The sequence below is a fragment of the Tachyglossus aculeatus genome, chromosome 7, assembly GCF_015852505.1.
Source record: "Tachyglossus aculeatus isolate mTacAcu1 chromosome 7, mTacAcu1.pri, whole genome shotgun sequence".
Classification (NCBI taxonomy): domain Eukaryota; kingdom Metazoa; phylum Chordata; class Mammalia; order Monotremata; family Tachyglossidae; genus Tachyglossus; species Tachyglossus aculeatus.
Window position 1 is genome coordinate 23306478 of NC_052072.1, and position 25301 is coordinate 23331778.

At 46.4% G+C, this 25301-nt stretch overlaps 1 protein-coding gene across 3 annotated transcripts; it reads right to left on the minus strand.

Annotated features, from left to right (window-relative positions):
• Positions 1–293: 293 nt before the first annotated feature.
• On the minus strand, positions 294–19759 carry LOC119930968 (C4b-binding protein alpha chain-like). Of its 3 annotated transcripts, none has more exons than XM_038749792.1 (7): positions 19556–19759; positions 17118–17289; positions 15123–15314; positions 14736–14835; positions 7650–7741; positions 2779–2954; positions 294–815 (listed from the first exon to the last, which is right to left on the minus strand). In XM_038749792.1, the coding sequence occupies exons 2-7, from the start codon at positions 17233–17235 to the stop codon at positions 600–602; spliced, it is 894 nt and encodes a 297-aa protein (XP_038605720.1). In that variant the 5' UTR covers positions 17236–17289; positions 19556–19759; the 3' UTR covers positions 294–599. The 3 variants fall into 3 exon arrangements, with proteins under 3 accessions (XP_038605720.1, XP_038605719.1, XP_038605721.1); XM_038749791.1 differs by having other exon boundaries at positions 19551–19759; XM_038749793.1 differs by lacking the exon at positions 19556–19759 and having other exon boundaries at positions 17118–17306.
• Between the last annotated feature and the right edge of the window lie 5542 nt (positions 19760–25301).

Below are 25301 nucleotides of genomic sequence, written 5' to 3' on the forward strand. Positions count from 1 at the left end.
CAATAGAACAATGTAAAATTATCTGTCAGCTATTAGTGTGCTGCTTCTCTCTGGGATCCTTGGAGTTTGTGCCTGATTGATAGCTTGACTGAATGATTGCTAAACAGAGTGGGTTAAAGCAATAGAGTACGGGCCCGGGAGTCAGGACCTGGGTTCTAATCCCGGCTCGGCCACTTGTTTGCTGTGTGGCGAGTCAAGTCACAAGGCAAGTCAACTTCTCTGAGCCTCAGTTACCTCATCTGTAAAATGGGGATTAAGATTGTGAGCCCCATGTGGAACACGGTCCAATCTGATTGGCTTGACCCCAGCACTTGGTACGGTGCCTGGCGCATAGTAAGCTCTTAACAAATACCTTAAAAAAAAATTACATAGTGAGAAATAGCTACTCCTTCTCGGCCTTTGAGGCTGTACCCCCTGCAATAAGTAAGACTACGCCCGGGGAAACCGGAATGTATTTCTGATCCAGGGAATCTCCCAAATGATGTGAGTAATTGCCTCGAATCTTTGCTTTGTCTGTGGAGGCCTTGGTTAAAAAAGATCATGAAAATCCATCTCCAGCCCTCTGTTAGACAGTGCCCTCTGGCGGGAAAGAGAGGATATTACTGTTTTATTGGTCTGTCCCTCTCAGGATCAGGAATCTCAGCGCTTACATGTCCTTTGACATGATTTTTCTTCATACTTTCCAACTCCAATTCCAGTTTCTCAATCTCCAGTGACATCTTATACACTTCCAGAGCTGTTTTCACGCGTTGCCTGTCGGGATCACATTTCAAAATATCGCCACCGAGCTGTAGACTTTGGCAGCTCAAAAACTCCTAAGAGGCAAAATAGAAATAATAGCAATGATAATAATAGTATTTGCTAAGCACTAATTATGTTCCAAGCGCTGGGATGGATACAGTACAATCAGATCAGACAGTATCTATTCCACAAAGAGCTCACAGTTGCGGCGGGGGAAAAGAGAAAAGGTATTGGGGACTGCTAAACAGAGCGGCTTAGGGAATAGAGTATGGGCCTGGGAATCAGAAAGACCTGGGTTCTACAGATAAGGAACTTATCTGCTGGGGAGGCTGCTGAGGGCCCTCAGGAACACGGGACAAGAAGTCACATGTGATGTCATAGGCTTTTCACCTGGCACAGGGCAGACCGTGATAACAACACACCCACTACTTTTGTGGGAGGAGGATGATTTCTTGCAATCCCTGAACATTCCTCACTGATAAGGAAATTTAGATAAAGAGAAGCCAAGTGACTTGACCAAACACTTGCACCAGGCAAGTGGCAGAGCCGGGATTAGAAACCCAGGTCTCCTGACTCCCAGCCCTGGGCTCTTTCCACTACACCACACTATTTCTGCTAGAAATAATAATAATAATAATAATAATAATAATAATAATGGCATATTAAGCACTTACTATGTGCAAAGCACTGTTCTAAGAGCTGGGGAGGTTACAAGGTGATCAACTTGTCCCATGGGGGGCTCACAGTCCTAATCCCCATTTTACAGATGAGGTAACTGAGGCGAAGAGAAGTGACTTACCCAAAGTCACACAGCTGACAATTGGCAGAGCCGGAATTTGAACCCACGACCTCTGACTCCAAAGCCTGCACTCTTTCCACTGAGCCAACCGTGGATCTGGGCTTTCTACCCACAGTGCATATCTGCTCAGACTTTTTAAGTTTTCCTTCTGACAGTGACTTTATTTTCACTGCATCCAGACCTTCTAATGGTCCTTGAGTATTATAGTCTAGGTGAGGAGATAGGGCCTAGATTTAGGGGACAGGATACCTAGATCTGCCCCTGTCTTGCTGTGGGACTCTGGACAAGTCACTTGTATTGTTGTACTGTACTCTCCCAAGAGCTTAGCACTGTGCTCTGCACAAAGTAAGCCCAAAATTGTCTTAAGGCTCTTCCTGAAGAATCCTCCCTGTTCTTCCCTCCCTCAGCAAGAGGTTGAAGCTGCAATGAGAGACATGGGATTGGAGTCAGCGGAGAGATTTTTAATGATAATAATAATAATGATGGCATTTATTAAGCACTTACTATGTGCAAAGCACTGTTCTAAGTGCAGGGGAGGTTACAAGGTGATCAGCCCATGGGGGGATCACAGTCTTCACCCCCATTTCACAGATGAGGTAACTGAGGCCCAGAGAGGTGAATTAACTTGCCCAAAGTCACACAGCTGACAAGTGGTTGCGCCGGGATTTGAACCCAGGACCTCTGACTCCAAAGTCTGTGCTCTTTCCACTGAGCCACACTGCATCAGCTCCTAGGGATTAACTCTCCAAATGAACCATATATATTCTCCATTTCCCTGACTCAAGACTATAGTGCTCTCTTCTGATACCCTGACCACTCCTCCTTTGATCTCCTGAAGAAAACGGACAAGAGAAGCAATGTAAGAAGAAGCTTGGCCTAGTGGATAGAGCACAGGCATGTGCGCCAGAAGGACCTGGATTCCAATCCCGGCTCTGTCATGTGTCTGCTGTATGGCCTTGGGCAAGTCTATTAATTTATCTGTGCCTCAGATACTTCATCTGTAAAATGGGGATTAAGACCGTGAGCCCTATATGGGACGGACTATGTCCAACCTGATTACCTTGTATCTGTCCAGCACTCAGTGCTGGCACATAGTAAGCCCTTCACAAATACCACGATTATTATTATTACTATTTAGCTGCTCCTTGCCATAAGATGAAATGGATGGGAGCAGAGAGAAGAGAAGGGGAGAAGAAATAAGTTGGCGGAGTTTGGGTTTATTCTCCAGCTCTACTCACTTTCTTGCAGGTGGGTAACTCGGGCTCCCAAGAGCCTCTCTCTGAGCAAGTGACAGTCTGAGGTCCGGTCAGATGGAATCCAGGATTGCACTGGATGGTGACAGTGTCCCGAGGGGTGTAATGACTGCTTATCGTTGTTGGACTTCCATTTGACACAACTGGCTTTGCACAAGAGACTGAAGAGAAGGCAGAACATCAAAGTCGTATTAAGGTCACATCTCCTCCAAAAGGATTTCTCCAACTAAGCCCTCTTTTCACAGCTCCCTCTCCCTTCTGCATCACCTATGCACTTGGAACTGTACCCTGTGGGAGCTTGGTATTCACTCCACTTTCAGCTCCACAGCACTCATGTACATATCTGAAATTTATTTTTACAAATGTCTGTCTTCCCCCTAGACAGTAAGCTCCTTTAGGGTAAGGAAAGTATCTGCCGACTCTGGCATATTGTACTCTCCCAAGCGATTTTTAGTTTTCATTCATTCAATCGTATTTTTTTGAGCACTTACTGTGTGCAGAGCACTGTACTAAGCGCTTGGTAAATTCAAATCGGCAACATATAGTGACGGTCCCTACCCAACAGTTGGGACCATTGCTATATGTTGCCAACTTGTAGTTCCCAAGCACTTAGTACAGTGCTCTGCACACAGTAAGCGCTCAATAAATACAATTGATTGATTGATTGATTGATAGAAGGGGGGACAGACAACAAAACAAAACAAGTAGAGCGGTGTCAATGCCATCAGAATAAATAGAATTATAGCTATATACACATCATTAATAAGAGTAATGAATATGTACGAATAAAATAGAGTAATAAATATGTACAAATATATACAAGTGCTGTGGGGATGGGAAGGGGGTAGGGAAGAGGAAGGGAGGGGGAGTGATGGGGAGGGGAGGAGAGGAAAAGGGGGGGGCTCATCAGGGAAAGCCTTCTGGAAGAGGTGAGCTCTCAGTAGGGTTTTGAAGGGAGGAAGAGAGCTAGTTTGGAGGATGTGTGGAGGGAGGGCATTTCAGGGCAGAGGTAGGATGTGGGCCAGGGGTCAATGGAGGGACAGGCAAGATCGAGGCACAGTGAGGAGGTTAGCAGCAGAGGAGCAGAGTTTGCGGGCTGGGATGTAGAAGGAGAGAAGGGTGGTGAGGTAGGAGGGGGTGAGGTGTTGGAGAACTTGTCTGATTGATTTATCAAATGATGGAGGGTTAGTAGAGATCTCTGCACACAGTAAGTCCTTGATAAATACCCCAATTGACTGATTGATTGATCCCATCAATCAGTCCCCCCATCAGTAGTACTTATTTGGAAACTACTGTGTTAAGGATACTGTTCTGAATTCCTGTGATTTCAAAAGAGTAAGAGGACACAATTCCCGCCCTTCAGTAGTTTATAGACTAGTGGGTGGAAAAGAAACAAAATAACTGGCAGAAAGAAGAAAATAATGCACATGTAGATGAGTGAGTGCCCAGATGGAAGGAAGTGAAAGTTGCTGTGAACAGAAATGCTACCAGTGGATGTGAGTGTACTAAGAAAGTAGTTGGTACAGAAAGGTTGAGGGAATTTTCCTGGGGATGTCACCTGGGGAGAAGAAAAATCAATCAGAAAAGGTCTTCTGGAAGACAGGTGACCTTCACAGTTTGAACTTGGGAGTTCCAAGCAGAAAGAAGTGGGGGTGAGCAAGGGGTCGGATCAGGAGAGGCAAGGAGACAAGAAGGAGTAGGTTAACTTGAGAGGAAGCTGGGCAGCAGCATGGCCTAATGGAAGGAGCACGGGCCTGGGAACCAGAGGACTTGGATCTAATCCCAGCTCCACCACTTTTCAGCTGGGTGACTTTGGACACGTCATTCAACTTCCCTCTGGCTCAGTTTCCTCAACTGTAAAACAGGGATTTCTTTCCTATTCTCCCTCCTACTTAGAATGGGAGTCCCACGTAGGACAGGGACTGTGTCTGAGCTGATGAACTTGTATCTACCCCAGCGCTTAGTACAGAGCTTGACATGGTCAGTGCTTAACAAAAATGAGTGTCTTCGCCCTGGGGGTGGGGCTGGGTGATGAGGGATGTTCTAGACTGCGAGCCCGCTATTGGGTAGGGACCATCTCTATATTGTACTTCCCAAGCGCTTAGTACAGTGCTCTGCACACAGTAAGCGCTCAGTAAATATGATTGAATGAATGAATAAATACCATAAAAAATCATATTTATTGAGCACAATATACAATAGAACATCTTTTACCTCATCTGTAAAATGGAGATTGAGACTGTGAGCCCCACATGGGACATGGACTGTGTCCAACATGATTATCTTGTATCTACGCCAGCACTCAGTACAGTGCCTGGAACACAGTAAGTGTTTAACAAATATCATAAAAAAATAATGAGAGATGCTGCAGTGCCTTGAAGCCAGTGGTCAGAAGAGATCACCAGCTCCTGACTGGGACCTAAAGAAATCAGGCAAGTTCACCCCTCATTTTCTATTCCTCATTTACTCTACCATGAAACAGCTACCAGCACCCACGGCTCTTGAGCCACATGGAGCTCTTCTCTAGATTGTAAGCTCTCATTCATTCCTTCGATTGTATTTATTGAGTGCTTACTGTGTGCAGAGCACTGTACTAAGCGCTTAGCGGGCAGAGATCATGTCTACCATCTCTGTTGTCTTGTACTCTCCCAGGTGCTTTGTACATTCATTCATTCCTTCAATCGTATTTATTGAGCACTTACTGTGTGCAGAGCACTGCACTAAGTGCTTAGCGGTTAGAGATCATGTCTACCAACTCTGGTGTATTGTACTCTCCCAAATGCTTTGTACATTCATTCATTCCTTCGATCATATTTATTGAGCACTTACTGTGTGCAGAGCACTGTACTAAGCACTTAGTGGGCAGAGATCATGTCTACCAACTCTGGTGTATTGTACTCTCCCAAGAGCTTTGTACATTCATTCATTCATTCCTTCAATCATATTTACTGAGCATTTACTGTGTGCAGAACACTGTACTAAGCGTTTAAGTCAGCAACATATAGAGAAGGTCCTTACCCAACAACGGGTTCACAGTCTAGAAGGGGGAGACACACAGTAAGTGCTCCATAAATAATTGATTAATTGATTGACGGATGGATTCTTGAAGCCAAATATGACTCTGCAGCAGGGCCTTGGACTTGTAGAGAGGGAGGGGGAGATGCAGAGCTCACAACGTGTGGTGCAGCTATCAAACACAGCACCACAGCTGCAAGCTACTGTCTGACCCATTACAAACACACACACACACACACACACACACACACACACACACACACACACACCCCACCCCACACGCCCCCCCGTCCTTTGGATTCAAAGGTCACCTGCTAACATCCCACTGCCAGGTCCTGCTGTAGAGGGTCATTGAAGGCCAATGGAATTGCGGAGTATCACCGCATTTCCATCAGTTGAAAAGCATAAGCTCCTTGTGGGCAGGGAACGTGTCAAGCAACTCTGTTGTCCTCTCACAGGCACTCAGTTCAGTGCTCTGCACACAGTAAAGGCTCAATAAAGGCCACCAATTGATTGACTGACTAGGAAGATGCTCTAACTCAACAGCCCCGTTGACAGTGGGTTGCCCCAGATCCCAGATCATACGCCTTCGGTCAACTCAGCCAAACGAAATGATGGAGGTTTGAGGTGAAGAAGACCCCTGTTTCTCAAACTCATCCCAACTTGGTCTCAAAGTCCAGCATTTTTTCAGTATTCTCCACAGGGTTGTCATATTTCAGCCCAGAAAAGGGCAATTTTTCAAACTTTTAGAGGACTTGGATATTAAACAAGAAATCCCACAAAGTGAGACTTTCTTACTCACTTTAAGTGATCATCATCATCATAGGTATTTATTGAGCATTTACTATGTGCAGAGTACTGCTCTAAGCTTGGGAGAGCTCAATGTAACAGAGGTGGCAGACATAGTCCCTGCCCACAATGAGCTTACAGTCCAGTGCTGCCACTGATATTGAGGGCAATTTTTCAAACTTTTAGAAGACTTGGATATTAAACAAGAAATCTCACAAAGTGAGACTTTCTTACTCACTTTAAGTGACCAGCATCATCATCATCATCATCATCATCAAAAGTATTTATTGAGTGCTTACTATATGCAGAGTATTGCTCTAAGCTTGGGAGAGCTCAATATAACAGAGGTGGCAGACATATTCCCTGCCCACAATGAGATTACAGTCTAGTGCTGCCACTGATATTGAGGAAAGGGCTTTTCCCAAGTTTTGTGTGACCACCTCAAGCTCTTTGTGGGAAGAGAACATATTTAACAACTCTGTTTTATGGTACTCTCCCAAGCACTTAGTACACTACTTTGAGCACAGTAAGTGCTCAATAAATGCTACAGAGGTTGATTTGCCCTCCAGCCTCTTTACAAACCAATCTAAACTCTGAGAAAGGAAACTATCAGTGTTTCAAGGATGGCCAAAACTATAAAGTTTGGCTAAGAATCAGATTAAAATCAGCTTGGACCATTCTAGGAAGTCTATAAATCTTGCCCAAACTTACCTAAAAATGGTATTTATTAAGTGCTCATTATGTGCCAAGTAAGAGCTAGGATAATCAAGATAATCATTTTAGACACAGTCCCTGTCCCACACGGGATCATAGTCTAAGTAGGAGGGAGAACAGGTGTTTCATCCCCATTTTACAGGTGAGGAAACTGAGGCATAGAGAAGATAAGTGATTTGCCCAAAGTCACCCAACAGGCAAGTGGCAGGTCTTCTGACTCCTAGGCCCGTTCTCTTTTTTCTAAATCATGCTATTTCTCTCAAAAGAAGTCTCTTCCAGTAGAGAAGGGGGATAGAGCCGCCAAGTATTCTCTTTTTGGTACATAACCAACTACTTACCCACGCATTGTGGTTGTTCAGGACTCCAGTGAACAGTCTTCTGCAAAGGCACAACCTTGCACTGACTGGTCGATGAACCTATTAATTGAAAACTTCACAACAGAGAGAAAGGTTGAGATTTCTTTTTTTATGATATTTGTTAGCATTTATCATGTGCCAGGCACTGTTATAAGCGCTGAGGCGGGTACAAACTAATCAGGTTGGACACAGTCCATGCCCACTTGGGACTCACAGTCTTAATCCCCATTATACAGATGAGGCAACTGATGCACAGAGAAGTGAACTGACTTGCCGAGGTCACACAACAGACGAGTGGCAGAGCCGAAATTAGAACTCAGGTGCTTCTGACTCCAAGTTCTGTGCTCTAGCCAGTGGGCCATTGTGGAAACCAACTCTTAACCAGCCTTACTCCATTTTGTTTTCAGTCCCCATTTTGCGTTTATCTACCTTGTTTTCCTAAATCATGCTTCAGGCACACCCTTCCCCTGTCATCAATTTCAGCCATATCCTCCCTTCAGGCCAATTTCAGTCCCACCCTGTTGTCGGTTAAGAAAACGGGAATCATACTTGATTGGATTGTTGTTGGTGTGAAGGAATACCACGCCCACCATGGACTACAGCTGCCTCTCCCGCCTTTCAGTGATGAGGTTGAGCCCAGTTTTAGGGCAACATTTATTCATTCAGTTGTATTTACTGAGGGCTTACAGTGTGCAAAGCACTGTACTAAGTGTTTACAGACTCTGTCTTGTCCTTACCAATACAGATCTGTATTAATATTGCAATTTAGAAAAACTCCTGTTCTGTGTTTTTGCGACTTGATTTTTTTTTTTTTGGACTCGATATTTGGGGGCTCGTCCAGGGTCCACGTGAGTTCCTGGGAAAGACCTGTTTGGGATTTGCTGGACCGAGGACTCTCTCCGGCGCTCACCTACGTTAGGGAGCCTTTTGAAATCCCTTGGCAAACCTCTCCAGTCCACCAGACCCCTGGCTGGGCATGTCCCTGGGCACCCATGGATCCCATTCTGTCCAGCACAATGAGAAAAGGGGGAACAAATTTTTTTCTTTGGGGTGGACCCCATGAGAACTATTTTTTTTTCCTTGGGGGCAGGCCCCCGTAGGAATGGAAAAAGGGGTGGACCCCGAGACAACTGAAAAGGAGGCAGACCCCTAAAGAATCGAATAAGGTTCCTAGGGAATAGGGGGAGTATACTGAGCTGCTTGCCCTGACCCCACTTCAGTGTATATGTGAGTGTGAAAGCTTGTTGGCCAAGCACGTGAGTGGAAATGGGGGAATATGCTGGGCTGCTTGAACCCACCCCATTTAAGTGTGCAAGTATGAAAGTTGCCCTGAGTGTCTGAATATAAATCACCGCACCAGGTCTGGGACTATACCAGTGGTCAAGATGCCCAGATCCCGTCTGCTAGCTACAGCCGTGACCGGCGGGAACTCTAATGCAAGTGGGTCACTGTGAACCCCATGACTCCGGTGATTGTGTGGGGCTGTGAGAAGACCCAGTGGGTACCTTTCATCTGGCTTGCCCAGAGAAAGACTCCCAGCTGTCCCCTACATTAAGCTGCTAAAATCCCTTGATACCCCTAGACAATAAGCCCCTTTCCCTTCTTGACCATGTCTTGTCATGTGTGTGTGTGTCTGTGTGTGTGTGTGTAATGGGAGCAGGAAGCCCTGAAGAGATGCCCCCTAAGGGCTTACCAGCTCAGTTTATATAAACCCATTCGGGGCCTAAACAGTGTAGCCATCTAGAGAGTCGGCACCATTATACCAGGGATGATCCGGAGAAACAGTTTCCAGGAGAAGGATCCTTTGACATCAGGGTAATAGCGCACTTAAGAGGAGCGTTACAATGGCGAGGAAGTCGAGTGGTGCAGCCACAGTGGGATGTCGTCTTCGATTGTTATGAGGAAGCATCAAAATGAAATTAAAATTTAGTTTTAGGAGGCTCATAGATCCTAATTCAAAACTTAAAGAGAAATTAAAGGTAGTTAAAGATAAGGGGTCTTGACAGTCTTCTTACCCCTAGACTGTTGGCCCTCCCCAACAATCTTCAATTCCCAAACCTGAAGGACAGTGAGGCCCAAGACCAGGAAGATGCTCAGGACACTATCCTCCTGATTCCACCATCTCCTTATTATAAACCCATGTCCTCTTCCTCCTCCTCCTTGAGACCCAAAGGAGGCATTGTGTAGAAGGAGAACCAGAAGCCAGCCCTTCTCAGACTCCTCGCAGCTGCACTGGACTTGGCTGTGGGATACCAATAAAGGCAAGAGACAGAGGCTCTCAGGAAGAATGGAGAGATTACCGCAAAGCAAGGTGTATTCTTCTCAGAAAGAAAGCATTTTGGTCGTGTCACTGTGCTCTGCCTACTTTCCTACCTCTGTCCATCCGATTGGCAAGTCACCTCGAGCACCTAACATCCGTTTCAAATGGCCAGGCACAGGACCCTCCGTGTACCAGGTGCAAAACACTTGGATGGTGCATTTTATTCACACATTTGACTCTGCCCTAAACTTCTTTATCATTTATGCTAGATGTGTGCCTGAAAGAAACTCACAGCTCAGTATTAAGCTGCTTGCGAGGCAGCGTGGCTCAGTGGAAAGAGCATGGGATTTGGAGTCAGAGGTCATGGGTTCAAATCCCACGGGGCTCTGTCAACTGTCAGCTTTGTGACTTTGGTCAAGTCACAACTTCTCTGTGCCTCAGTTACCTTATCTGGAAAATGGGGATTAAAACTGTGAGCCCCCCATGGGACAACCTGATCACCTTGTAACCTCCCCAGTGCTTAGAACAGTGCTTTGCACATAATAAGTGCTTAATAAATACCATTATTATTATTATTATCATTATTATTAAGCCTACCAATTGGCTTAGATCAGTGTTAGGTGTCAGAAAGAAAGGGGCTCAGTGAAACCTCAGAGCAAATAACCAAACTCGTTGGGGAATCTTTCTTTGTATTTACCTCATCTGGACTCCTGTCTTCCCAGAGTGCAAGGCACAAAAGTTGTGAAATGGGAACCCCTGATATTGAAGTATATGGTTAAACCAGCACTAGCCAAGTTACCATAATCAGCCTCACATGAGACCAGTGTCTGAGAGCTGGGATGTCCCTTATGTCCCTTATGATGACCTGAGAACATCTCCCCATCCTGTTTTCTCAACTCATCATGCCCCACTTAGCCTCCATACCAAACTACCCTCCCTTGATGATCAAATAGACACTTTCAACACCACCCTCTCTACTGAACTCAACTGACTCGCTCCACTAACCCTCCATCGATCTCGTACCACTAACCCACAGACCTGGATCACCTGCACAGTCCCCACTCCTTCACTCTCATGTTCGAGCTACAGAGCACCACTGGAAGAAATCTAAATAACAGGTTGCCTTCATCCACTTCAAGTTTATCCGAGCATGCTTTAACTCTGCCTGTTCCTCTACCCAGCAAAATTATTTCTCCACCCTTATTGACATCCATGCCCATCACCCTCGCCGGTTGTTCCAGACACTTAACTCCCTCCTCAAGCCCCCTGACCCCCCACCTCCCCCACCCCTTGCCCCGAGTGAGCTGGCCACCTACTTTATTAAGAAAATTGACACTATCAGACGAGCTCCCTAGTATCGTGCCTGCCCCTCCTCAGTCCCTCCTGCTTCCAGCCTCCTCTTCAACTCTCCCATCCTTCCCAGCAGGATCTCTAGAGGAGAGCTCCTAACTCTTCACCCCTGCCTCCTGCACATCTGACCCCATTCCTTCGCATCTCATCAAAACTCTCACCCCCTTCCTCCTTCTCTCCCTAAAAGTCATCTTCAACCGTTCTCTCTCCAATGGCTTCTTCCCCACTGCCTTCAAACTTGCCCATGTCTCCCTGATCCTAAAAAAAAAAACCACCCTTAACTCCACAGCTCCCTCCAGTTATCACCCCATCTCCCTTCTAACCATTCCTCTCCAAACTCTGAGTCATCTACACCTACTATCTCAAATTCCTCTCCTCCAATTTTCTCCGGAATCCCTTCAATTTTGGCTTCCCTCACCTTCATTCCGCAGAAACCACCCTCTCAGAGGTCACCAGTGATCTACTTCTTGCCAAATCCAGTGGCCTATACTCCATCCTAATCCTCTCTCCCCTGCCTTCGACCCTGTGGACCACTCCCTTCTCCTGGAAACATTATACAACCTTGCCTTCACTGATTCTGTCCTCTCTTGGTTCTCCTCTTACCTTTCTGGCTGTTCATTCTCAGTATCCTTCGTGGGCTTCTCCTCTGCCTCCCACCTCCTAACTGTGGGGGTCCCTCAAGGTTCAGTTCTGGGTTCCCTTCTATTCTCCATTTACACCCATTCCCTTGGAGAACTCAATTGCTCCTATGACTTCAACTACCGCCTCTATGCAGATGATACCCAAATCTATATCTCCAGCCCTGATCTCTCTCCCTCTCTGCAGTCTTGCAATTCCTCTTGTCTTCAAGACATCTCTACCTGGATGTCCTCCCGTCATCTCAAATTTAACATGTCCGAAACAGAACTCATTCCCTTCCCTTCCAAATCCTGTCTTCTGCCCTGACTTTCCTGTCACCGTAGCTGGCACCACCATCCTTCCTGCCTCACAAATCCTTAACCTTGGCATTATCCTTGACTCCTCTCTCTCATTCAACGCACATATTCAATCCATCACTAAATCCTGTCTGTTCCACCTTCACAACATTGCTAAAATCCGCCCTTTCACCTCCATCCAAACTGCTACCACGTTAATATAGTCATCCTATCCCACTTGGATTACTGAATCAGCCTCTTTGCTAACCTCCCAGCCTCCTGTCTCTCTTGACTCCAGTCCACACTTCACCACTGCCCAGATCCTTTTTCTACAAAAACAATCAGGACACGTCACCCCGCTCCTCAAAAAACACCAGTGGTTGCCCATCCACCGCCACATCAAATAAAAACTCCTCACTATTGGCTTTAAAGCACTCCACCACCTTTCCCCCTCCTACCTCATTTGGCTACTCTCCTACTACAACCCAGCCCACACATTTCACTGCTCTAATGTCAACCTATTCAATGTGCCTCAATCTCACCTATCTCATTGCTGACCTCTTGCCCACATCCTGCCTCTGGCCTGGAATGCCCTCCTTCCTCAAATCTGACATTTACTCTCCCCCTCTTCAAAACCTTAGCGATGGCACATTTCCTCCAAGAGGCGTTTCCAAACTAAGTGCCCCCTTTCTTCTTCTCCCACTCCCTTCTGTGTCACCCAGACTTGCTCCCTTTGTTCTTCCCCCTCCCAGCCCCACAACACTTATGTACCCATCCGTCACATTTATTTGTACTGATTTCTGTCTCTTCCCCTCTAGACTGTAAACTCTTATAGGCAGGGTATGTGTCTGTTTATTGTAGTATTGTACTCTCCCAAGCATTTAGGTCACTGGTCTGCTCAGAGTAAGTGATCACTAAGTTCCACTGACTGATTAATTGATTGACTGATTATCCACTTTGCAATTCAATACCTGATGATTCGCCTGCCCTAATGTGGATTGTATTATTTCATATCCCTATAGACCTTAAACCCCTTCTCAGAGTCGCACCTGAAGAGTTTCCAGTCCTCTACCAGTCTCGATTACAGGAGGGAGAGTAAAGCAGAGGCATAACCATTCCATCCCTAGCTTGGCCAGTGGCTAGCGAGTGGAAGCAATCTCTTATAAGTCAAAACTCACCTGGGCTGGGCAGCAGTGGCATGGGAAAGAGTCGAGGGCAGAGACTTATTTACTGAGTGGAAGGAGGCGATGGTAAACCACTTCTATATTTTTACCAAGAAAACGCTATGGATGCACCACCAGAATGATTGCAGATGGAGGTGGGGCATTCTGGGAGAAATGTGTCCATGGCTTCACTATGGGTCGGGCATGACTCGACAGCATAAAACAACAACAACAACATAGCCTTTAAGACCTTTTGGGCAGGGGTCATGCCTACCAACTTTGTTGTACTGTACTTTCCCAAGTGCTTAGCACAGTGCTCTGCATCCAGTAAGTGCTCAATAAATATCACTGACAGATGGATTGAGTGATTTGCAGGATATCTCCTGGGAGGATTAGGGAATGGGAAAGAAATCAGAAGTAGGCAATATTTGGTGCTTATTCCCAAGGCTGGTTTCCCGACTGGATTACTGCATCAGCCTACTCTCTGATCTCCCATCCTCCTGTCTCTCCCCACTTCAGTCTATACTTCACACTGCTGCCCGGATCATCTCTGTGCAGAAACGCTCTGGGCATGTTACTCCTCTCCTCAAAAATCTCCAATGGCTACCTGTCAACCTACGCATCAAGCAAAAACTCCTCACTCTCGGCTTCAAGGCTGTCCATCACCTTGCCCCCTCCTACCTCACCTCCCTTCTTTCCTTCTCCAGCCCAGCCCGCACTCTCCGCTCCTCTGCCGCTAACCTCCTCACTGTGCCTCGTTCTCGCCTGTCCCGCTGTCGACCCCCGGCCCACGTCCTCCCCCTGGCCTGGAATACCCTCTCTCCACACATCTGCCAAGCTAGCTCTCTTCCTCCCTTCAAATCCCTTCTGAGAGCTCACCTCCTCCAAGAGGCCTTCCCAGACTGAGCCCCCTTTCTCCTCTCCTCCTCCCTATCCCCCCCACCCTACCTCCTTCCCCTCCCCACAGCACCTTTATATATGTTTGTACAGATTTATTATTCTATTTATTTTAATTGTACATATTTACTATTCTATTTATTTTGTTAATGATGTCCATTTAGCTTTAATTCTATTTGTTCTGATGACTTGACACCTCTCCACATGTTTTGTTTTGTTGTCAGTCTCCCCCTTCTAGACTGTGAGCCCGTTGTTGGGTAGGGACCGTCTCTATATGTTGTCAAGTTGTACTTCCCAAGCGCTTAGTACAGTGCTCTGCACACAGTAAGTGCTCAATAAATACGATTGAATGAATGAATGAATGAAAAGTTCTTGTGAAACTAGAAGTTTGGCAGATTCCTTCTAGGGGAAGAGAGAGAAGTGAAGGAAGAAGGAAACGCCAAACTGATCTGACACTCGTTGGCCTTTCCTTTGGAAAACATACCCTTCATCACAAACAAAACTCATTTCCGATCCAAACAGGTTTCCATCTGTTTGAAAAAATCTGCCATTGGCGAACTCTCCTGGATCCGGACATGACATTTCTAGACAGGAATGAGACTGACGTTAGTGCACTGTGTTCAAAATAGCAGCTGGAGAAGGGGCTTGTCTCAGATATCCCGTAAAGCTTGTCCCAGCCCTAAAGAGGGTTCTCCGGGGAAAATGTCATATTCCAACTTTGTAGGTTAAGGAAAAAGCTGGAAGAATGCCTCTCAGGGACAAGAAAATGAAACGGAAGCCCTGAAAGTGCCTAACAGCTTGTCTCATGGGCACTCATGGGCTCCAAAGGGACCATCGCTGGGTAGAGTCGGGGTGGGGGGCAACTACTCACGGGTACAATATTCCTCGACCAATGACCAGGTTCCAGTAGATCGGCAATTCGCATGGCGGATTTCATGCTGATTAACACTGTAGCCTGGACGACATTCATAGCTCACACTTTCTTTCCAAGAGAAAGTTTTCTTGTTTCTGAATTGCTCCAGGAGCTGAACAGTCCTAAGCTCTGGAGGGGGACGACAGTTACCTGGAATTGATGGAATGTTCACAATCACAAGGACTGCACACAGCTCTCACAGTCCGCTCCCTCTAATGCCAACATACTCACTGTACCTCCTTCTCTTCTATCTCACCACCAACCTCTCGCCCACATTTTGCCTCTGGCCTGGAATGCCCTTCCTCCTCAGATCCAACAAACAATTATCCTCCCCACCTTCAAAGTCATTTAGGATGGACTGATTGATTGTTACTGTTTTAATCCTATTAATAATAGCCCTAACACAAAATGGTTCCATCCAGACAGCTACCCCATTAATACAATCACTCAACCTAACCTGCCTTGATTACTGCATATCAACCTTCTTGCTGACCTCTCTGTCTCTTGCCTCTCCCCACTCCAGTCCATACTTCCCTCTGCTGCCCAGATCTTTTTTTTTACAAAAAATGGTCAGGACATGTCATCCCACTCCTCTGGCCTGGAATGCCCTCCTTCCTCAAACTAAGCCCTCCTTTTCTCTTCTCCTACTCCCTTCTGCATAACCCTGAATTGCTCCCATTGTTTTTCCCCACTCCCAGCACCTAAGCACTTAGGTACATATCTGTAATTTATTTATTTCTATTAATGTCTGTCTCCCCTTTTCTAGACTGCAAACTCATTGTGGGCAGGAAATGTATCTGCTTATTGTTGTATTGTACTCTCCCAAGTGCTTAGTGCAGTTTTCTGCCCCCAGTAAGTACTCAATAAATACAATTGAATGAAGTCTAATAAGAAACCAAGCCAGCAGCCTTTGGTCTCAACTTAGGGGAAAATTTCCTAAAATGCATCTATCCATCAATCAACCAATGGTATATAATGAGTGCTTACTGTGTGCAGAAAACTGTACTAAGCGCTTGGGAAAGTACAATACAATAGAGTTGGTAGATATGATACCTGCCCACAAGGAGCTTTCAGTCCACAGGTCAGACAGATCATCAGTTACGAACCCAGGGATTCAACCATTCACATTTGACAACTAGTTCATGTGGAGCATTGTGCTAAGGGTTGAGGGGAATTCTAAAGAAAGCCAATGACATGATCTCTTCCCTTAAGAGGCTTATAGTCTAAACGGGAGGGGGAAGATCATTTTATGCACAAATGATGGAACTATGCAAGCAGACATAATTAATTGCCGTTGCACAGAAATATATTGGGTGTCAGGAGGCTTGGCTCCTGGCTCCACTACTTTCGTGCTGTGTGACTGTGGGCAAGTAGCTTACCTGCTCTGTGCCTCAGTTTCCTCATCTAAAATAATAATAATAATTTTGGTATTTGTTAAGTGCTTACTAAATTAGGGAAGGAGGGAAGTCTCCCTCCTTCTTAGATCATGAGCACCATGTGAGACAGGGGCTGGGTTCAACCTGATTATCTTCTATCAGCCCCAGAATTTAATACAGTGCTTGGCACATATTAAATGCTTAAATACTATTATTATTATCTTTGTCATAATTATAATCATGATTACAGGAAATCATCAGGGAAGTACAAAGGATAAAAAGAGTTGAGGATGGAGTGGAAGTCACATGGGGTAAGGCAAGAAGGGATGACTGGAATGACTGAAGCCAGTGAGGTTAAACCAGGAAAGCTTCATGGAGGAGGTGAGTCATCAGGAGGAGGAGGAGGAGAAGGAAGGAGGAAAGGGCAGATTTGGTGTTCAGCTTGCTCTAAAATTAACTCTGAAATTCCCCAAGCTCAACCCAGGTGCCGTTTAGAAAGAAGGAGGATTGGAGATGAGATTTCCCTAACCACGCAAGCAGGCTCAGGCTGGTTAGACCCAATTTTCAGGTGACTCACCAGGAACAGAAGCCACCAGAGCAGGTAGTATGAACCCCAGGCTGAGCAGAACTGAGGGGCCGAGTCTTCCTAACCCAAGGCTGGACCAAGCCTCCAAGTGCCTTCTTCTGCAGGTCATCCTCTGTGCAGTCCCCAGAGGGGCAGAGTCCAGACTCCTTTGATGAATGCTTTACTGTCGGAGGAAGGAAAAGGCAAGGAAAAGACTTGCAAGGAATTCTGAGCACAGCCCTGTCTGAGAAGGGAAGAAACAGAAAAATCTCTGGAATAAAGCATTAATGACTTCACTTTAAATTCCAGGCAAACACTGGAAAAGGAAACACTTAAATACCATTATTACTATTATTGTGGTAATTAATAATAATAATTGTGGTATTTGTTAAGTGCTTACTATGTACCAGACACTATACTAAGCACTGGGGTGGTTCCAGCCCTGGCTCTACCACTTGTCTGCTGTGTGACCTTGGGCAAGTCACTTAATTTCTTGGTGCCTCAGTTACCTCCCCTGTAAAATGGGGATGAAGACTGTGAGCCCCAAGTGGGACAGGGACTGTGTCCAACATAATGAACTTGCCTCTATCCAGTGCTTAGAACAGTGCTTGACACATAGTAAGCGCTTAACAATTACCATTATTATTATTAATAATAATAATACCATTGATTGACTGAGTGATGGTGGGGAGTGGCCAAAAGCAGACTTCCCTGTGGGAGAAAGAAGGGTGGGGGGTGGTCGGTGAGTGGCAATGAGGTGGAAGAGAGAACTAGGGGTGAGCGGCTGGGGGTGAGGGGCCGGGGGTGAATAATCGGGGGTGAAGGGCCAGGAGTGAGAGGTGGGGGGATGAGGGGCAGGGAGTGAGGCGCTGGGAGTGAGAGACCCCGGGGGTGAGGGGCCGGAGGTGAAGGGTCAGCGGTGAGGAGCTTGGAGTGGGGGCCTGGGGTGAAAGGCCAGAAGCGAGGGGCCAGGGGTGAGGGTGGGAGTTGAGGGGCTGGTGGTGAGGGAATGGGGGTGAGGGGTGGGGGTGAGAAGCTGGGAGTCAAGGCCAGGGGGATGAGTGCTGCACCCCTTCTGCCCAGACTGAGCCCCTTCCTTCCTCTCCCCCACGCCCCCCTCTCCACCCCCCCATCTTACCTCTTTCCCTTCCCCACAGCACCTGCATATACGTATATATGTTTGTACATATTTATTACTCTATTTATTTATTTATCTTGTACATATCTATTCTATTTATTTTATTTTGTTATTTTGTTTGGTTTTGTTCTCTGTCTCCCCCTTCTAGACTGTGAGCCTGCTGTTGGGTAGGGACTGTCTCTGTATGTTGCCAACTTGTACTTCCCAAGCGCTTAGTACAGTGCTCTGCACACAGTAAGTGCTCAATAAATACGATTGATCGATTGATTGATGTAGGAGAAGGCACCGCTGATGTTGCCAGAACAGATGGAACATCAGGAAAATAAATCAGTAACAGAAGCTCAGTGCGTGAACCCCGCCCCCGGCCATTAAAAGAGAGCTGCGGCATGATTAAAGTCCCTTCCATTTCCCTTTCCTCTGCTCTCAACTCCTTTCTCACTGTTGTTACTTTTCTGAGCTTTCATAGTATATTAGGCTGAAGGCCACTGTACTGAATATAATAATGATGGCATTTATTAAGCGCCTACTATGTGCAAAGCACTGTTCTAAGCGCTGGGATACAAAAGAGTCAGCTCACTTACCTTTTTCAGCAATGACAAGACATACATCTATAACCTCAAGAAAAATTTAAAGAACAACTGAACAACAAATGTTGGAAACACTCGATTTTTAACTTGCTTAGCAGAATCAGAGTGGGTTGCAAAGGAAGACAATATGACTGGGAGCTAGAACTCCTGTGTTTCTGTCCCATAACTTAGCCATAATAATTACTATGGTATTTTTAATAATAATAATAATAATAATTCTGGTATTTGTTTAGCTCTTACTATGTGGCACGTACCGTTCTAAATGCTGAGGTAGATACAAGTTAATCAGGTTGGACACGGTCCCCATCCCATATGGAGCTCACTATCTGAGAGGGAGGACATTAAATCCCCATTTCACAGAAGAGGAAACTAAGGCACAAAGAAAGTGCAGAGACTTGCTCAAGGTCACACAGCAGGGAAGTGGAGGAGACGGAATTAGAACCCAGGTCCTCTGACTCACAGGCCTGTGCTCTCTCCATTAGGCCACAATACTTCCAAGAGTAGGACAGGGGGATGACAAATCCTCAGTCATTTGGATCTCCACTTCTCCCTGGGGAAAATGGCCAAACAATCCCTGAGGTACCCAACCCCCCCAGACACCGAACTCCTCCCTGGACCTGGGCTTAGGCAGGTCTGCCTCTCTCTCCAAATCATTTTCCCCAAATAGTGATTTCCTTCTTTTGTGCCTCTTGCCCAGAAGCTTTCCTAACCCTGGAATACCTTGCCTGTAATCCCTTGTCCAAACGCCTCTCCCTGGCTTTTTGCAGAGTTCCTCTTCACCTGCGGTGGCTACTTCAAAAATCAAGTTGGTGTCCAGCAGCAACAGGGAGGAAATCGAGCCGAGCTGATATTTCCCAACCTTGTCCCTCCTGACGCAGCGCTAAGAGGCCAGAAAACTTGGCCACAAGTATATGTACATACCCACTCCACCTCCCAAATCCTGGTTAACAGAGAAATGGAGAAGAGATTTCGTTTCTGAGAAAGTGGAGAGTGGATTTGCTTCTCTATAAATGATTAACTCCACAATCTGGCACTAATAAATTTTGTTAGAGGAGCTACCACCCTCCCCATCCCATCCTCATCTCCACCCACCAGTAGGGTGGCTGGGCACTACATGTCGCAATTGTATATTTTCTGTTTGGCTAGTTGTTTCCCCAAAGTGATAGGGTATGGAGGTTTTTTTGTTGTTGTTTTTTTAAAATGGCATTTGTTAAGCACTTACTAGATGTCTGGCACTGTACTGAGTGCTGCAGTAGACACAAGCTCTTCAGTTTGGACACAGTCCATGTCCCACAGAGGGCTCACAGTCTTAATCAGCGTGGCCTAGTAGGAATAAAGTGTGGTCTAGTGGATAGAGCATGGGCATGGCACTCAGAAGAACCTGGGTTCTAATCACAGCTCCTCCACTTGTCTGCTGTGTGACCTTGAGTAAGTCATTTCACTTCCCTGTGACTGATATTTCACCTGTGAAATGGGGATTAAAATTGCGAGCCCTATATGGGACAGGGACTATGTTCAACCTGGTTACCTTGTATCTACCCCATTGCTTAGAATGGAGCTTGGCACATAGTAAGCACTTAACACCATGAAAAAAAAATCCCCATTTTACTGATGAAGGAACTGAGGCACAGAGACATGGTGCTGAGCTGGTCGTTTGCCTCACAGGCCCTTGCTCTTGCCACTAAGCCAAGTGGCTTCTCCCATACACAGCTTTGAATTGGATGCGGCCATTTATTTGGCTTTGGAGGAAACACAGAGCGGGGACAGCTCAGAGAACAGCAGGCAAGGGAGTCTTCAGCCTGAATGGCCCAGAATCTTCACCTCTTCCTCTTCTTCCTCCCTAGTTGAGGTTTTCTGTAGAAATGCATCCATTTCTGGGGCATCTGATGCCCCAGTCATTAAGAATAAACATGTTAAGAAGCAGTGAGGCCTAGAGGAAAAAGGATAAGCTTGGGAGTCTTACGATCTGGGTTCTAATCTCCACTCTACCACTCTGAACTTCACTCTGCTGCCTGGCTTATCTTTCTACAGAAACAGAAATGATTGGACTAATCATTTAACTTCTGTGACTCAGTTTCCTCATCTGTAAAATGGGGATTCAGTACCTGTTCTTCCCCATACTTAGACCATGTCGTTCAGCGGCTGTGTCTGACCTTATTATCTTGTAACTATTCCAGTGTTTAGTTCAGTGCTTGGCACGCAGGAGCACAACAAATTCCACATTGATTATTGATTATTTTGCCGCTTTCCAGATAATTATGGTCATCGTTGCCTGGCCAGTCCATTTCTATAAGAAACAGCCTTTCCTTTCCTGCTGCTACTCTGCGTGCCTGTCACTTGCCACACTGAAGGTTCTTGAAGAAGCAGCAGAGTTTAGTGAATAGAAGCCGAGCCTGGGAGTCAGGAGGGCTTGGGTTCTAATCCCGGGTCTGCCACATGTCAGTCACATGTCTGCTGTGTGACCTTGGGAAAAGTACTAAACTTCTCTGGGCCTCAATTACCTCATCTGTAAAATGGGGATTAAGAATGGGAGCCCCTTGTGGAACAGGGACTATGTCTAACCTCCAGCCCCCTGTCCCTCCCCTTCCCCCATCCCTCACCCCCCATCGATCTGGCCGCCTATTCATTAGGAAAATTAACTCCCTCAGGTCTGAGCTCCCCAAAATCACCCGTCTCCCTCCTCCATTCCCCGCTCCTCTCGACCCCCTCTTTTACTTTCCCATCCTTCCCAGCAGTTTCTTCAGAGATCTCCACCCTCCTCTCAAGTGCCACCCCCTCCACATGCACATCAGACCCCATTCCCTCCCACCTTATAAAAACTCTCGCCCCTTTCCTCCTCCCCTCAACTTCCATCTTCAACTGTTCACTCTCCAATGGCTTCTTCCCCTCTGCCTTCGAACATGACCACATCTCCCCCATCCTAAAAAAAACCCTCCCTTGACCCCACTCCTGGAGTGAGATGTTGACGCTTGCTGCCTCAAATTCCTCTTCTCCAACTCTTTCCTGGACCCCCTCCAATCTGGCTTCCATCTCCTCCACTTCACTGAAACTGCCCTTTCAAAGGTCACCAATGACCTCCTTCTTGCTAAATCCAATGGCTCGCACTCCATGCTAATCCCCCTCGACTTCTCAACTGCCTTTGATATTGTCGGCCATCCCCTTCTCCTCAACATGTTATCCAACCTTGGCTTCACTGACTCTGTCAACTCTTGGCCATTTATTCTCAGACTCCTTCGAGAGCCCCTCCTCCCCCTCCCATCCCCTAACTGTAGGTATTCCTCAAGGGTCAGTTCTTGGTCCCCTTTCTTTCATTTATTTAATCATATTTATTGAGTGCTTACTGTGTGCAGAGCACTGTACTAGGTGCCCTTCTATTCTCCATCTACACTCACTCCCTTGGTGAACTCTTTTGTTCCCACAGGTTCAATTATCATCTCTTCGTGGATGATACCCAAATCTGTATCTCCTTCCCTGTTCTCTCTCCCTCCCCCCAGGTTCGTATCTCCTCCTACCTTCAGGACATCTTTCCTCGGATGTCCTCCCACCACCTAAAACTCAACATACCCAAGACAGAGCTCCTTATCTTCCCTCCCAAATCCTGTCCTCTCCCTGACTTTCCCCTCACTATGGATGGCACTACCATCCTACCCATCTCACAAGCCTGCAACCTTGGTGTCATCTTTGACTCCTCTCTCTCATTCACCCCACACATCCAATCTGTCAACAAAACCTGCCAGTCTCACCTTCACAACATCGCCAAGATCCTCCCTCTCCTCTCCATCAAAACTGCTACCTTGTTAGTACAATTGCTAATCATGTCCCAACTGAATTACTGCAACAGCATTCTTTCCGATCTTCCAACCTCCTGTCTCTCCCCATTCCAGTATGTACTTCACTCTGCTGCCCGGCTTATCTTTCTACAGAAACTCTCGGGGCATGTCACCCCGCCTCCTCAAAAATCTCCAGTGGTTGCCTATCAACCTCCATATCAAACAAAAACTCCTCATTATTGGTTTCAAAGCTCTCTATCACCTTGCCCCCATACCTCACTTCCCTTATCTCCTACTTCCCAGCCCACACATTCCACTCTTCTGGTGCTAACCTTCTTATTGTGCCTTGTTCATGCCTGTCCCGCCATCAACCCCTGGCCCACATCCTACCTCTGACCTGGAATGCCCTCCCTCCTCAAATCCACCAATCTTGCTTTCCCCCTTTAAAGCCACCCTGAAGGCTCACCTCCTCTAGGAGGCCTTCCCAGACTAAGTCCCCCTTTTCATCAGCTCCCCCTCCCCTCCCCATCACCCCGACTCACTCTCTTTCCTCTACCCCACACCACCCGCTCACAGCACTTGGTATATATGTACATATCTATAATTCTATTTATTTATATTAATGCCTGTTTACTTGTTTTGATGTCTGTTTCCCCCTTCTAGACTGTAAGCCTGTTGTGGGCAGGGATTGTCTCTATTGCTGAATTGTACTTTCCAAGTGCACAGTACAGTGCTCTGCGCACAGTGAGTGCTCAATAAATATGATTGAATGAATGAATAAATGAAATGTCATATCTACTCCAATGCTTAGTAAAGTACTTGATACATAGTAAGAGCTTAACAAGTACCTTAATTATTACTATTATTATTTCACTGAAGGAATTTTCAAATTCCCTACAGACTCCTTTTAGAAACCCAAGTTAGTGGATCACAGTATATGACGGACCACCCCAGAGTCCACTTGGCATGCAAATATAGAGTGCAGCCTGGCCCAGTCAGTCAGTCTTCATATTTATTGAGCACCTACCATTTGCAGAGCACTGTACTAAGTGCATGGGAGAGTACAATACAAAAATAAACAGACACATTCCCTGCCCACAACAAACCTAGTCTTGATGGGGAGACAGACATTAATCTAAATAAATACATTACAAATAGGTACATAAATGCTGTGGGGGTGGGAAGGGAGATGAAGAAAGGGAACAAGTCAGAGTAATGCAGAGGAGAGAGGGAGAAGAGGAAAGGAGAGCTTAGTGAGGAAGGCCTCTTGAAGGAGATATGCCTTCAATAACGTTTTGAAGTGGGGGAGAGTAATTGTCTTTCGGCTATGAGGAGGGAGGGAGGCATTCCAGGCCAGAGGCAGGACATGGGCGAGAGGTAGATGGTGAGATAGATGAGATGGAGGTACAGTGAAAAGGTTAGCATTAGAGGAGTCAAATATGGGACCCTAGAGGTGTTGGGGAGCAGTGTGGCCTCATGGAAAAAGCTTGGGCCTGGGAATCAGTCAATCAGCATTTATTGTGCACTTACTATGTGCAGAGCACTGTTCTAAGTGCTTGGGAGAGTACAGTACAAGGAAATTAGGAGACATGTAACCTGCCCATAGAGAGCTAACAGTCTAGAGGAATCAGAGGATCTGTGTTCTCATCCTTGCTCCGCCACTTGCCTGCTTTGTGACCTTGAGCAAGTCACTTCACTTCTTTGTGCCCTACTTTCCTCATCTGTAAAATGGGAATTCAATGCCTGTCCTCTCTCCTACTCAGACTGTGAGCCCCATGTGGGACAGGAACTGTGGCTGACCTGACTATCCTGTATCTGACCTGATTAGCCTGTATCTACCCCAGTTGCTTAGTACCATGCCTAATGCATAGTAAGTGCTCAACAAGCATAATATAATATAATAATAACACTGACTGTTGAGTGGAAAAGCCAGGGCCAATGACGAGACAAGAAGATATGGAAAGCAAAAGATACAAAAGAAATACATAAATGTTCGAGAAATAGCCCATGCACTTTGTGCAGGTGGGACAAACCCTCCCAACTCCCGCATTCACACACATACACACGCTCACGCGCACACACACACACACACACACACACGTTCACATAAAAAAACTCATATATGTACTCACATCCACAGAGGTGGGAAAGGTGGTTTGAAGAGGAGGAGGAGCGGAGAGGAAACAAGGAAAACGGAGGCCTCAAAGTGGGCCAGTTACGAACCTTAAGAGTCAGGGACCTGCTCCTTTTCTTATGGTATTTACTCAGCACTTACTATGTGCCAGGCAGCATACTAAGTGCGGGAGTAGTGAGAAGCTAATCAGGATGGACACAGTCCCTGTCCCACCTGGAGCTCCCAGTCTTAATCTCTATTTTGCAGATGAGGGAACTGAGGCACAGAGAAGTGAAGTGACTTCCCCAAAGTCATACAGCAGATAAGTGGTGGTGTGGGGATTAGAACTCAAGTCTTCTGACTTCCAGTCCATGCTCTTTCCACTAGGCAACGCTGCTTCTCAGCCAAGCCATCACCTAAGGCTGCCTCTGCAAAGGGCTTCCTCTCTGCTCCTCCGAAGGCCCACACTTCTAACTGGCCCTCACCCTTTCTGGCCTCTGTCCAACTGTGCTCACATCTTCCTCCTCACCAGGAATGTCCTCCCCCTCAGCCCCATCAGATCACATCCCACCCGTCCTCCAATGCTTC

Coding starts and splice junctions, on each gene's coding strand:
- LOC119930968 (XM_038749792.1), bottom strand. CDS start 17,235: ATGACCTGCAGAAGAAGGCACTTGGAGGCTTGGTCCAGCCTTGGGTTA. Junction 14,836..15,122: donor GGTCGAGGAATATTGTACCC/GTGAGTAGTTGC, acceptor ATTCCTGTCTAG/AAATGTCATGTCCGGATCCA. Junction 2,955..7,649: donor TGAACAACCACAATGCGTGG/GTAAGTAGTTGG, acceptor CCTTCTCTTCAG/TCTCTTGTGCAAAGCCAGTT.